The sequence below is a fragment of the Acyrthosiphon pisum genome, chromosome A1 (genome assembly GCF_005508785.2).
Source record: "Acyrthosiphon pisum isolate AL4f chromosome A1, pea_aphid_22Mar2018_4r6ur, whole genome shotgun sequence".
Lineage (NCBI taxonomy): Eukaryota > Metazoa > Arthropoda > Insecta > Hemiptera > Aphididae > Acyrthosiphon > Acyrthosiphon pisum.
In genome coordinates, this window is record NC_042494.1 from 15,120,466 (window position 1) to 15,136,821 (window position 16,356).

At 38.4% G+C, this 16,356-nt stretch overlaps 1 protein-coding gene across 4 annotated transcripts in view; it reads left to right on the forward strand.

The window, feature by feature from the left end:
• LOC100160397 (homeobox protein prospero) overlaps nt 1–14,401 on the forward strand; it is a 51,416-nt gene extending 37,015 nt beyond the window's left edge. For 3 of the 4 annotated variants that reach the window (XM_016808376.2, XM_016808375.2, XM_029486721.1), the window contains exons 2-5: nt 6,212–9,494; nt 10,447–10,601; nt 13,246–13,447; nt 13,931–14,401. In XM_016808376.2, coding sequence (XP_016663865.1) covers nt 6,261–9,494; nt 10,447–10,601; nt 13,246–13,447; nt 13,931–14,110 — 3,771 coding nt within the window. In that variant the 5' untranslated portion in view covers nt 6,212–6,260 and the 3' untranslated portion in view covers nt 14,111–14,401. The remainder of the gene's footprint in view (nt 1–6,211; nt 9,495–10,446; nt 10,602–13,245; nt 13,448–13,930) is intronic. The other variant, XM_016808377.2, reaches the window with a different exon arrangement.
• The last annotated feature ends 1,955 nt before the right edge of the window (nt 14,402–16,356 follow it).

The following is a 16,356-nucleotide window of genomic DNA, read 5'->3' on the forward strand; positions in this document are numbered from 1 at the left end:
GTGTTTAATATTATTGCGCGCGCGGTCCGCGACGAGGGACGGTATAAACGGTCGGCGGCTCGAAAGACCCATTATACACATCAATAATAAAACGGTCTCGCGGGTACCATAAAAAAAAATATAAACAATTATCGCCGAAAATATTATGTCGTCTGGCGGAGCACGCGTCATCTTGCTGCAGTGCTCGCCGTTTAACAATTCATCATCTTCGAGTTATTAAATCGTATTTAGACGATATTCTCTGGGTGCGTGTAAATAAGTTTTCGAACGAGCTGTATTATATTATCATTATGGTGTACCTATTATGCGAATACGACGTGAATTAAAAATTCGCAAGCTTACGTCGAATTAAAACCGGACGAGAGTGCGATTCCGGTGTGAGTGACGGAATTTTTGCTTTTTTAATTTTATGTTAATTGGTTAGGTATACGTTTTATTTTTATTTATTTTTATTACTCGCAGATCCGTGCACATGCAAAATCAATCGGATATTTATTATTATTATTTTTATTATATCATTATACGCGCACACATGCGTATATTTATTATATTTTTACGAGCGGTAGTGATGGTGTCGTGTTCAATTAGAACCGAGAACGAGTGCTCTTGCGAGAGGTTAAGTCGACGCTGGTGGGTGTGTGGACGCGTATATATACGTTTTTTGAACCCTTTCCCCTTCTCTCGGCGTGCCCGCCCCTGTGCGTGTACACGTACACCCGACATATAAATGCATATATATATACACGCGTGCGTGTGTGTGTGTGTACGTGTTGGCATAGTTGTTCATTAAAAACTGCGAAAGAGCCGCAGAAAAAATAAAAGAAAGTGGACAAAAGTCTTTAAGAGCGAATTTGTACGGCCCTTTTATTGCACTCGGTGCACACCGTATATATGTATGTATATAATATACATGTACATTGTACACCCCGCTAGAACTGCAGCACTGCACTGCACCGTCCCGCGCTACAAAATATTTATACACGCACACGAGTGTACGTTATACGAGTGTGGGCGTGTGCGCGCAAATAATTAATAATCATTTTTTAATTAACCCTTTTCCCGATCCGCCGCCGCCACCGCCGTCGATCAGCAGTCGAAAGTCGCGCGCTCACGATTCCCCCGCACCAGCGTCCAATCTGTATAAATAGGCACAATATACCTATGCATGCGTAACGCCGAAGTATCAAAATGTTCCCGGAATTTATAACTTATATTTTTTAAAATCAATTTAAACTTAAACAATATACTTAATCTCATTCAGAGTTCCATCCTTAGTATACTTTTGTTAATTATTTAGATTTTTTTAGTATAGGTATTCCTACTTAATACGACAAATCAGCAATTTTTGCAGGAGACATCTTTGATAACACTCTTTTGCAAATGACCGGGGAGCATATAATTTTATGAATGATTCTTGACAACGATGACGGTCCGTATCCTTTGCAGTTTGGCACTCTTCTACGTTTCACGGGATCTTGCACCTTATTGGTTATTTCTGAACCTAACATTTACCATCAAAAGTGAACATTTTATACTTGTATATCGATCAAAGACATCCAAGCCCAAGTGATAACTATAGTACATATTATATTATACCCTAGGTGTCATTCAAAAAGAGGATTATCAAAGCAGCAGTTACAAAATATATTTGTTAGAGTAATTGTGATTGTGCCGACGGACAAAACTCCTCGAAAGAATATAAGTTTAGCTTAAATTATACCCAAAAAACCAAATTCAGTTAACTTTTTTGTAAGTTTTACGTATACGTAAATATATAGTGAACTCGGTTACGCGCGCACTCGGGCCGGGTTAGGACCTTAAGCAATCATATTATGTCATGAGCGTTTGCAAGAAAACGGTGCGCTTAAGTCGTAACGGAAATAATACACAAGTCTTGTATAAATATATATATATATACATGTATATAATATATTAAAATGTGTGTACTATAAGTGTACCTCTCGCACCGAACGAGGAAGAGGTGAAGAAAAAAAAACGATCGTTTCGCAATGTACCTACTTGTATTAAAGTATTACATATGTGCTGTGTGTATACCTGCGTCAAAAGAGCGCCCGCAGAAAAACCGGAGAGAAACGACCGTTAGAAGGGTGCGCGCCCCTATGTATGTGTGTGTGTGCATGTGTATGTGTGAGTGCGTGTATATGCTCGTGTGTGTGCGTGCCTCGCGCGTCTTGAAGATATTACTATTATTATTGTAGTCGTCGATATTGGGGTTGGAGGGGGGTACCTATACGGTGGTGGCGAACGGTCGTTGCCGAAAAGACATATTTCGCTATTGTGCGCGCCCGGAACAACCCTCGGTGACTTCCTCGCCAAGACGCGCGACGTTGAAAGAAAAAAAAAACCGTTATTATATTCATATAGGTTCGCGCGGTCTTGGCGCGTACGACACTGTTTTTTCCCACGAGCCCGCAAAGGCACCACCTGGACGGGGTCGCCGTCCCTCTTTCTTATGCGGGTATTTTATTTATTTTTTTTAGCTTTTGCTTCTTGGCGTTCGTCTTTTGCCCGCGGACCGGTTTCCTTTCTTCTGTAATATTATATTCTCCGACATCCGTAGCAGTACATAATAATTAATAATATTGTGTATATGACTGTGCGCGAGTTATATTATACGTTTTGCTGCGACTGCGACGTATATGCGTAAGAAATAGGTATCCCGCGGCATTTGCTTAATATAATATATTATGATATGCATATCTATATAGGGAGTGATCCGTTAGATTGCCTTTAGTCATATATATACTAAGTTTATAGGTAATTTCTTTTTTATTTAAGTGAGTATATAGGTCCCTATAAATTTAGAATTGTAAACATTAACTTTTCACGTAAACTTGGCAGTTCGGCCAATAAGTCAAAGTGTAATCCAATCTCACTCATACACAAATAAAATATACTAACGACTCACCTTTATCTACCTGCAATTCAAAAATATCATTAGCTGTAACATTTTTTTTAAAACATACCTATACTATTGAAAATCTTGTCAAAACTTTTTTGTTCAAACGAATTATTATATTTTATTTTTAAAAGATATTTTAAGTGTAATTCGTAGTTTTGGACTTTGAGATTTATGATGTGTTTAAAGTTTTAGCACAATATTTAGTCATATACTTGTATCGTTTTTATATTGCTGCGTATTGTCCAATATTCTAAGATCATAGTTCGTTAATTCTTTTTACAACTAAATAATTTTTGAAAACATGATAATTGCAATCACATTTAAATTTTCCTATATTATGTTTTTATTTTGTGTTGCGTTATAGTTGAAATATATTTCGCATAACTATGTGTATTGTGTATATATATCGATAATTTTGTTACGTATAAGCGCCGTGTATGCGATATTGTAGATTCAATTATTCATAAAACATTATTTATGAGAATAAAACACACACAGCACTTATAATAACACACCAATTGCTGAAACTTACGTGACACGACTACAGCAGTTGTGCCTACAATCCAATGCGATTCACTTAGGTGGGTACTATAAATCAGACGGCAATAATATAAAACTGTTTGTCGATAAACCAAACGGAATCGTCGTCGTCGAGTTCAACAAAAATATCGCGGATATCGGGTGTATCGTAGTCGCTCTCACCGGCAGAAATGTATAGAGATATGGTATCATTCAAGTATATAAATGGTATATGTAATTATTAATAATTATAATGTCATAGGTATTATATACGTAACTGCAGAGTATCTCATTGGTTTGTTCCGTTTAACCAAACAAACTGCAAACTTGCTTTAATTAAAAATAACGAAAGCATTTAAAACCAGAAAAAACACGTCTATTGTGTTGGGCTGTTTAAAAAATGTAATACACAAATAGGCAGCATACATTCTGCGGTTTAGGTCTATCCGAAGTGCGAGTCAGACGTCAACACAACATATTGTTGATGTAATAATATTATAATATAATATAATATAATATATTTTAAATTCGAAAGTCGAAAGTGTATCTATGAAATATTTAATCAGTTATCAACGTGCAGTTTAGAATATATTATATATCCATATTAAAAATTGGGTGCACAGCCGTGATTTTGAAACAACTTCAGGAGAGGAGTGGGACGACTTTAGTACCGCGTAGCACAAAAAATGGTTTTATTCTTTTGCGACTGTTCAATAAGCGTAGACTTACGATTTATTATTGTGTTAGGTATATTTTATAACTTGTATTACATTTACTATTAATATAGTTTCCAAAAATTGTTTAATATTTATATATTAATAATAACTAACCAAGACCCAGGGTCGTATCGAACGCTCAAGACCGCGATTGTGGTCAATATAGTGACAATAATATTAGTACATAATATAACATTATATTATATAGTATTACGAACACGTATTTAGCGTTTAGTTTAACAATAACAAAAATAAAACGTTTACCGTTTACGATTTGATGAGACAATAAACAGATGTGTCTCATACTCTCATCATCAAGTCTATGTGGCAGTTTAGTATTAATCAAAACCTATTATTGATATACATCATTCTGATTCTGATTTCGACGTTTCTTCTTTGAGCGACCAAATTAAATACTAATTCGCGATACATTATCCGATTTTTCTTTTTTATTCTTGTATGTAATCGATTTAAATAATCGACAGTATTTAAATAGCAAAATAACTAGTGGAAAGGCATATAATATAATAAATGTATACCTAACGTTTATGTTCATGGGCATATTATATATACATATATAAGGTATCACGAATTATCGACATCTATGCGCAGAACATGTAGGTACCAATACCTATGTATATTGTTAATTATTAATATTATTAAAATCCCGAGTTATAATAACGCATGCAAATCCACTAGTCACAAAAACATTAAATAACGTAAAAAAAACTTCGTCACTAATAATTGTATATAGAAATAATTCATGACACCGAAGCAATTATAGGTACACGTAGCCCAATTACTGAATATTAATATTAAATATTTGTAAAAGTATAGTTAAATAGCTCTGCAGCTGGCGCAAACTTACTATACAAATTGAAGTCAAGAAAAGTATGCAGCGTGTAAACGCAGTAGTTTGATTTATGAACTAATCGGGAAATAATTTTTGAAATACGTTTCCTATGAGTGTGTGTGTATGCACACACACGACCGCGTTAATTAAATACATATAGTAAACAATTATATTAACCTAATACACTATTAAAACACACACTATGATTTGGTTGTACACACTTAGGTAATATATGTATATTATATTATATTTGTTTTTAATGTTAGAAAAAAAATATGTGGCGTAAAATGATATCGTCGTTCGACAGAACATAAAGGATTTCAGATATAGGTACGAGCGTACTAGATTTCTTACGTTTAATATGGAGGAACCGCGGCTGAAAAGCATGATGGTTTTCAAATGAAGGTAAAATATTGCTTATGACTAATTTTGGTTGGCGATGATTTTTTATACATTATATTATTATATAGGGGCCTCTAATAGTACCTACATTCGAAAACGTCGATCTATCGATCAATTGAATAAAAAACTTGTTGCCGTTATTATCGTTGTTATTCGTATACGATATATACGAATCGATAGACGGCATTTGTTTAGTAGAGGTACTAAGAGGTACTGTTTTGAGACTCCACGATGCCTACCTATTACATATTATACCATAGTTATTTATATAATATAGTTCCGGTCGCTCGAGACTTATATTGATTGGGATCGAGCGTATAATATTATCATCGTATTTGATTTGATTAAGTACGTCGTTGTGGGCGCATTAATAATAGTCGTATATATATATATATATAATTGCCGTGTACGCGGGTCGGAAGGAGCAGATGCATTAGGTTTTTGACATAAGGCACGAGCCGCAGGGTATTGTATATACACGTATATTACAGAGTGTTGTATACTGCAGTATTTATTGTGCTCACACACACTCACACAGACTCAAATGCATATAAGTTTAAGTATAAATGTTCGAGTGTGCGTGTGTGTATGTGTATACGAGTACATAGTAGCGATTGTAGGTGAGTGGCGGCGGCGGCGGCAATAATATAATATTATATTATAACGGCGGCAGTGGCGTCGTCGCGGGTAGTCGAATAATCGGGGTGGGGGAAAGGGAAAAAACAGTTGTTGTATATTATTATTATTATTATTATTATATGTGTATTAATCGTTTGCGTTGTGCGTGTGTGTGTGCAGGTGATCCGGTTGATGCGCGAAGGAAGGGGACCGCCAATCGGAGCCGGCTATGTCATCTGAGGAGGACGGCGGCAACCACGGAACGACGGCGGTGGCGGGGGGCGCAGAGTGTTTCGTCGGCGGCGGCGGCATCGGTGGTGGGGGTGATCCGTTGGACGGTTCGGCCGACAAACTGTTGAAGAACAAGGCGAAGCGGAGCAGACAGCGCGTGGATGCCGGCGAGCCGCGTAACAGCTACTCGTCTATACCGAATTTCAGTTCTCGACCGATCGTGTCCTCGGCACCACTGCTCAATCAGGCTGCTAGCTTCTACGGAGCATTTTTCGGCCAAGGCCACCAGCAGTACTTTTTCAACCAGGGCTTCGCGCCCGGTAAAATGCTAAACGAGTTCATCGGCCGTCAAGTCAAAGAAGAAATGGTGACCATGGATTCGTCCGATTGTTTGACACAACCGCTACCCGGTCTGCCCGGTTCGCCGGCCGCCGGGCCCAACAGCGAGTTGGCCCATCACAATATGCTCCGCGACATACTGCAGGGCAGAAAAAAGGAGCTGCTCGCACTGGAACAGGAGTTCCGAAATTCCGACGACCCGTCGTCGCCGGACAACAGTATTATGAACAACAACAACAATATCAACAGCAATAAGAACGACATCAGTGGCGCGGACGAGTGCGCTGCCACCAACGCCGCCAAAAATTTGGTCGCCGCGGACATCGTCGACAACTGCAGTGGCAAGCCTGTCGATCCATCCGAGGTAAGCGCAGTGAACAATTTTATTAACAACAACAATAACAATAACGCGGTGACCAATGATCACGACGCGGACGACATGAACGACGGTACCGATTCCGAGAGGTCTCTGGGCTCGCCCGTGTCCGACACTAAAGAAATCGCGACCGAAGAGCACAGCAAAGACTTCGAGGTGAAAGTCGAACAAAACGAGTTGAAAAAAGCTAGGGTTGAAAATATCGTTTCCACGATGAGGTCCAGCCCTTCGTTGCCGGTCCAGGTCAACGGCTGCAAAAAACGCAAGTTGTACCACCCGCAACAGCACGACAACAGCGAGCGGTACAACACGATGGACGTGGACGACGATGACAACGACGACGACGACGAAGATCTTAGTCCTAATGAACTTAGACAGAAAATGGACGAGAAAAACGTATTGAAGGACCAACTGCGCACCATGCAGGAACAGTTGGCGGAAATGCAACACAAGTACGTGCAGCTGTGCACCAGAATGGACAACGACGACGAGCCCGAGGACGGCAGCGACGCCGAACAGGAACAAACCGAAATGTCGGCGGCAAGGCAGAGTCCACCGATTGCCCCGAAATGCACTACGCCGCTGCCGATGATGCCCTCGTCGGCTCAACAGATCAACCCAAACTACTCGAAAATGGTCAAATTTCTGCCGCAGACGCACATGCCCATACACCCGTCATTCAACGGGGCGCTGACATTGCTCCAGCAGCAAGTGCTCCAAGAACAGCACAACACTCACAGCCAGCACCACGCCATCAACAACGCAGCGGCCATGTACCTGCAAGGAGTTGGTCACAAACTGTTCATGGAACAGGAAGCGAGGCTAGCCAAGGAAGCCGCGATCGCGGCCGAACAGCAACTACATCAACAACAGCAGCAACAACAACAACAACTTCAACAGCAACAACAACAACATCAACAACAGCAACAGCAACTACAGCAACAGCAACAGCAGCAACAGCAGCAGCAGCAACAGCAACAACAGCAACACCACCATCAACATCACGTCAACCACCAGATGAACGTGCCAGCACCTATGCACCCGCAGAAAGCCGCCTCGGCCGAGACGCCCGAAAAGATTGCTGCGGTGCCCGGGTCCGGCCGTCAGCCACCCACCACGCCACCATTCCCGGACCTCGACCTGTTGGCGGAAGCACTCAAGTCTGAGATATCCACCACGCTGACCGGGCTTATCGACACGATCATGGCCAAGTTCACGCAGCAACAGCAACAACAGCAACAACAGCGCAAATCGTCCAAGTCGGCCGACGCAGCGGACATGCAGCTGATGACCAAAGACGTCGACCGCAAGTCACCCCGGACCAAAGTCATCGACCGCGGAAGCCACGGTGCCGACCGTAACTCCGGTTTGGTCAACGGCCTATCGAAGATGATGAACGGCGTTGGCAGCGCTGGTTACGGTAGCGCGAGCCAGGTGCCGGTGACAGGAGGCGGTAACGGCGTGACGATCGGCGGAGGCGGTAACGGTCTGCTGCAGATGCCCAGCAATGGACCAGCCGAGATGAGAAACGGTCTGGTCAACACGACATGCGGCGCCGGCGCCGGCCTGTACAACGGCGCGGACGCTGTCGCGGCTGCCGCAGCGCTCGGGCACGTCCGGGGCGCCCAAATGTTTGCGCCAAAATTGCACGGCTCGGCGGGCCTTAGCAACGCGGCAGCAGCGGCTGCCCTATACTCGTCCATGAGCGGGCTGCCGTCTCACCTGAACCCGTTCTGCATGGAACGCGAACCGGCACCCGAACAGAACGAGGCGCTCAGCCTGGTTGTGATACCCAAAAAGAAACGACACAAGGTGACCGACACCCGGATCACCCCTCGCGCCATAAACCGCATACTCACCCAGGACTCGGCGAACAACAACAACAGCAGCAGCAGCAGCAACAACAACAACAACAACACCAACAGTAACAGTAATAGCGGCGGAAATCCTATGCAATCGTTGGACGGAAGGGCGCAGCAACCGGTCGGCGGCGCGCAGGCCATGCAGCAGTCCGCTGCAGTTATGCAACCCGCGGCCGGCGACTCACCCCCTCCGCCGCCGCCGTCCCAACAGCGGCCGTTCCACCAGCAGCAACAGCAATCACCGTCGATCGCGCCAGCCGCACCTCAGCCGCCGCCGCCGCCCCCGATGCCCTTGCTGCCGGTGTCGCTGCCCACATCGGTGGCCATACCCAACCCCAGTCTGCACGAGTCACAAGTGTTCAGCCCTTACAGCCCGTTCTACACCAGCCAACACCAGGGCGTGCCGCACCACATCCCGTCGTCCAGCCCACCCGGAATGTCCGACTCGCCGCCACCACCGCCGCCGCAGCACCACCACGGGTCGCTGCTCCACCCCGCCTTGCTAGCCGCCGCGCAGCACCACAACTCGTCACCGGACCTGATGAGCATGAAAGCCCGGATGGACATGTCCATGGGCAACGGCGGTAACGACAGCGTCGACCGCATATCCGAGTGCAATTCCGGAGACGGACCGTACGACGGCATGTCGCCTATAATATCCTTTTTATACAAAAAAAAAACTTATATAACATTTATTGGTAACGATGTATATAATAATGAAATATAATATATTTTTAGGTTATTTCGTTTATGCTCTAAATATTATTATTATTATTATTATTAGGTATTTACGGTGTACGTCATTCATATTTTATTTACCTAAACTTGGGTAATATAATATTTAATCGCGTACATTATGATATAATATATTCCGTAAGAAGTTGTCGGGGGGACGACGCAATTTGCGTGTTCGCGACGAATTATCGCGGGATTTCCAATAAATGCTTTTATGTCAGACATTAAAAAAAAAAAAAAAACGATCGTTAGTTCTTTAACGATATGGGGGTTCTCTTGCCCTATCTCTATTGCCACGAATATGCGCACCACGTCTTGATAATATATTATTATAAAATAATACTATACTATATACTTCCCGCTCATTGTTTTTCGGTGAATCTGTCTCGAATCAATATAATATATATATTTATCGTCCCGAGAAGCAAAACATTCAGAAAAAAGGCGGGTAAAAACTACGGGGAACCCGACACTTACGACGTACCTATACGGGGAGGTTTTCGGGACGCGGTGGCCACGGGGAAGCCCCAGGAAAATGTATTACACAAACACGCGCGGAAGACCTACAAAAGAAACCAAACTTTCATGATTAATCGAATTAACCGTCGATAAGATTTGAAAACGATACCGTTTTAAATGTGAACGTGCGTGTATAGGTCTATGCCAGACGATAACGAAAATAATTAAATAATAATAATAATAATAATGAGTAACGACGATTATCCGTCAGTGTAACACTGTAACGAAATATATAATATTATAATATTATTATTATGTATCGATTATAAATTGATATATTATGACTTGTATTATGATTATTATAATACACTGAAAAAAATAGAATACGATTTTTCCCTAACTGTTATGTTTACTCGTCAACCCTGACTCCGATGCACTTGCGAAAAGCCAAGCTGATGTTCTTCTGGGTCCGGTACCCCAGCTCGGCCATCCTGAAGATGTACTTCCCCGACATCAAGTTCAACAAGAACAACACCGCACAACTAGTCAAGTGGTTCTCAAACTTCAGGTAAGCACCGCAACTTTCTGCACAATATCTCGTATAACGTTATAATAAAATATACTAATTAGTAATTGGTAATGTAGTAATTATTCGGAGGAGGATTGTCGTCATGACATTATTTTTGAATCGAAACGTGAATTTTTTTAAAACCTTATACCTCTATCGTATACATATATAAACGCGCACGGTTCATAAAACACGAAGAAAAGTAATTCATCCGAACCATGTGGGTGTTAAATTAATTCCAGCTTTCTTTTCGCCACCGCATGCGGGCCACGTCCCATTTTTAAAAAATATATATTTATTTTTTTGTAAAGCACCTGCTTTAAGTGTTTCCCCTCCCATCCACCCCCCTACATAATACGTAAATAATTATAATATATTATATTATTTTAATTCCGTGTATATATTAAAACACGCGCGCCGTGTGTTAGTGCGATCACACTTACTGCACACAATATAATAATATTGCATTGTATTTGCTTATTACTACTGTTGTGATTATTCGATTGACGGGAGCTGCCGCGAAAAATATCGTCGGCGAAAAAATAACGAAACGCGCGATATACGTATATTATAACCACAATTTATATTATAATATTATAATCTCGTTTGTGTCTTGTTTCCTTGCCAGGTACATAATATGCGATACGGGATGGGTTAGAGATGAATTTTAACGCTTTATTTAACATTTTTATATAATATATTTCTTTTGAATCGGTCGCCTAATTAACGCGCAAAGCTCGCGTGTTGCATATAATATGGTCGTGCGCGTCTATTTCTTATATTAAACGTAGGTACGTGTGTATATAATGGTTGGTATACCCATATAGTTCAGGTTGTGTTTACAATATAATAATATGCGTATTATACACACGCTGCTGCAGATATAGTGACGTCGCGAACGAGACAAGTATCATTATAATATACAATTTACTACGACGACGGTATATTATAATAATATTATGTTATAAATATATTATAAAGCGTGCGACGTTTCGAATACGACAAGGGGGCAAAATAACGCTTCCAACCTGCAACAGACTTGATCGCGAAACTCGCGTGAAAACTAAAAAATAAATAATAGTAATAGTCATTATAACGCCGTTTGTAACGCATGGATAAGTCAAAAGGCAATGCTGGGCATAAACGAGTTGAGAGTTTAAGTTAAAAGTCAAGGCAGTTTTAACTTACGTATTTGTATTTAATTTGTATTATCTTAACTTTTTATCATCATTGATATTTACTTTTAATAAATATAACGAATTACTTTCAATCAACTTCAAAAGTTATGTTTAATTATAAATAATTATCTATGATACATAATGAGAAATTAAAAACGTAATTATTAAATTTACTTCTTGTTGGCCAAAATTGTCTAATTTATTTTTTATTACTTACGGGCATGTATTTTAAACTATCTATTGACTATTTATATAATGTTAAAACAAAATTAACTTAAGTCTGCAAGCCAGTAAGTTTATTGTAGATTTTTATGACTCTCAACTCTGTAGAGTTAAAAAAATAGCAAACCATTATAGAACTTAAAATTCTAAATCTTAAAAATCTAATCCACCAAATTTTATTCTGACCCTTCGTTGAAAAAATATCGTTAACCTGCACAGCTTTGTCAAAAAGTATACGCACATGGCCGCTTTCGCGATTTTTCTCGATATACCTACGTACTTACAATATATACGCCGAGCTAGGGGTAAAATCGTACACACTCGTAATAATAATGTATATCGCACATAATATTATTATATATCTCGGCGGCGCATGATGTGAAAACGGTGAATTTGTTTTAACGCACAAGCATCTACCCCGCCCCCACATATAGAAATGATTGGCTTTTCACCTCCGTCGTCCGTTTATCCATATTTAGTACATAATAATAATATGTACCGCCGCAATATCATATTAAATTATTACCATCATCGTGTTTATTATTATTATATTATAGTAGGTATATACCTACTCGTGATTCGCATACACGATACTTTCGTTCAGGCGTATACCCGTCCGTCTTCGAGCAGCGGAGCCATTCTTCGCCATTATATATGCCTACCTGCCTTCGTACATGTTATATTATTATTATTATCATTACGCGCACGTGTCTATTATGCGCACACACACAACATTACATAATATAATATGATATATCGAGTGCGAGTGTATTTCGGAAAAGCGCAATGCTTAATGTACGACGTATTGTGCGCCGCGGTGTGTGCACCGCACTCGAATCGACTCGATCCGCTGATTTCAATATTATTATTATTATTATTATTATTATTATCAACGTAATCGTATGCGCGCACCTATATAATATGGCTGTATAGTATAGTAGAATATTATATTAATTTATTGTATACAACTCTCTGGCGCCCGCGTAGTCTTTTCACCGCAACACATCGTACAACGTTCGAAATAATAATAACGACGACGACGATGATATTATAGAAATATTATTATATTATGCACTCCGGCGCGATGTTTCCGATGCGTGCTCGAGACGAGTGTGCCAATTATACGTCATATAATATTGATAAATAATAATATCATATTATACGTAACCAACCCGTTTTAATAATTATTTTTTTATCGTACGATAACGATATTATTTTATTAATCGTGTCCTTTTTTTGTGCAGAGAGTTCTATTACATTCAGATGGAAAAATACGCACGGCAAGCCGTTAGCGAGGGTTTGCAGAGATCTGAGGACATACACGTCAACAAGGACAGCGAGATCTACAGGGTCCTCAACTTGCACTACAACCGCAACAACCACATTGAGGTATGCCTCTGCCAGCACCACAAAAACGAGTGTATATATTGCGGTATACCTGAACCGGTAATAATACCGGACATTTTTTTTCTTTTGACTCTCGCGATCATTTTTTGACGATCATAACATTATAATAATATAATTACTAATTATTTTAATTATAATTATTAATTAATGCAATTATTGTCAGGCTTGATGATGATACATTTAGAAATTTACCATACTTATAATATTATTATTATATCATAATATTCGAATATAGGGGACTGAATTTGAATAAAATCGAATGGATTAATTGTAATCGCGTACAACATTATTATTTTTATTATTATACGAGTTCATTCATTTATATACCATAATTTTCCGGTACAATAGTTTTAAAATTCTAATTATTTCTTTTAAACCTCGAAGGTATACAGGCATATCGCTCGACCAGTCAAACCTAATCGTAGAAATAGTATAATATATAATAATATGTTTATATGTTTATCGTGTTTGGCATGTGGTTCCCAATTTTTAATTTTCCTTTTTTATGTTTTTGTCCAATAGGCACCTAGCAATTTCGAGTATGTGGTCCAGCAGACGTTACGCGAATTTTTCGTGGCCATCCAGAACGGAAAGGACACGGAACAATCGTGGAAAAAGTCTATATACAAGGTCATCTCTCGCATGGACGACACCGTGCCGGAGTACTTCAGGTCTCCGAACTTCCTCGAACAGCTCGAATAAACGGTATATAATTATGTATACATCATATATATATGTACGCATAATATATATAATACCTACTACATTATATACACGCATTCGACATCGCGTCTGTAAACTGTGCTTTTTTTAAAAAAAATTTAATTATTATTATTATCGTTTTCAATGAGAAAAACGAAAACAAAAACGAAAGCTCAAAACATTGAGTTTTTGTGATGGGTTATATTATAATATTCTATATATGCATTGTTGTGTACAGTCATTTTGAAAACAAATTTTATAACATTCATTATGTTTTACTTTTTGGTTTCCAAATATTTTTATAAAACATAAGGGCGGTCTCTTTGTACAAAGGAAAATAATAATATTATGTTGTACAAAAAATTTGAATTTATCTTTACTTATTTTATTTTTATATAATTATATATATATTTTAAAAAGAAAAATTATAATCGCTTAAATATTGAAATTATATATATGTATATGGAATAGTCTAAATGTATATAGGGAACAAGAGACCCACCAATTTTTTATTTATAAAAGAAAAACAATATTACGATGTATAGTAGAGATATTATTGCCCCAACGATGGGTCAGTTAATGTACACAACATATTATTTATATATATTAATTGATTGTTAAAAACTACATTTTATTCACACGGGGTACCCATTTTATTAATATGATCATTATTATTATTATTATTATTATTATTATTATTATTATTATCATTATTGTCATTATGATTATTATGTACCTATTATTATTTTTAATTTTACATCAATGTTTAGGTTAGGTTATATTGTTATTTCACAATTTTATAGCACTTGATAACAAACAAAAAAAATTTAAACAAAAATAATCTGCCTGCTAAGGCGTTCAAATACTTCCTCCCCTCCCCCCCACTCACGTGATCTCACATTATTCCAATTATTAATCTAGCGTAATTTTTATTTTTTAGTTTATTTTATTTTATTTTATTTTATTTATTTTATTATTATTATTTTTTTTTTTTTTGGTGTGGTGAGTTTCTCCTAGTCAAATAAATTAAAAATAAAAGGATCATATATATTATTTTAATAGTTCTTATAATATTATAATTTCGTCGTTATTATTTTATCATTGTCATTACTCATTATTATAATATATAATATTATTATCAACGTTTAGTTTTCCCCATCCGCTAGCGGTACCTCCGCCGACAGACAGACCATATTTTCAATAACAAAATATAATATTCAGAATACAATCAGTTTACAGACAGTTTACAACTCGCAGCATATTATATAATATATATATATAATAAATTATATATATATATATTCCTATATACAGACTATATACACGATGATATATACATACACACGTGCATATTATGTACACACACACACTCACACAGTCATACACATACTCAAATAATATAAGTACAGACATCGATATATATGTTTTACAATCGAATACAATATATACACACATATTATATACATCACACATCATCACATACATATAATATATATATAATATCATTTATAGAGTATACTTACATATTATATTATATTATATATATATATATATATATATAAATAGACACACAGGCGCAAAACTTATATACGACACTCGAAGGACATCGCACACATCATAATATATATATATATTATGTATATACGGTCTCCGCATACGGACCAATAATATATAATTTGAAATTTTTTTTCGTTCCATTTGTTTCGTTTTCGTTCGCCGCACGTTTCGGACGAATTAATGTTTTATACTTCTTCCGTCGACATAATAATATTACGCTCGTGTATATTTTATTTTCCACGCCGCATATTCATCCGTATATACAAACAACCCTCGGTACACACACACACGCATACACACACACAAACGGATATTTAGAACAGACAGACACACAGACTATATATAATATATATATTGAATTATATACATCACACAGCAACAGTTTATACTATAATATAATATTATTATTATTATTATTATTATACGTTACACGACACAATATTAGCAACAAAAAGAAAACACACATTATACATATTTATTATATACGCGCCGAACTTAGCGGGCGGTGAAAAATCGCAAAGACTTACAACGATTCGCCGGCAGTCTGCATATAATCGGATTTCGGCGCGTTTTTCGGCCCGCCCCCCTATCGCGCGCAAGTTTCAAATGCATTTTCAGTACACAAGCGGACGCGGGTCGCGAAAGTCCACCGCAACTACCACCCACACACACACACCCACTCACACACA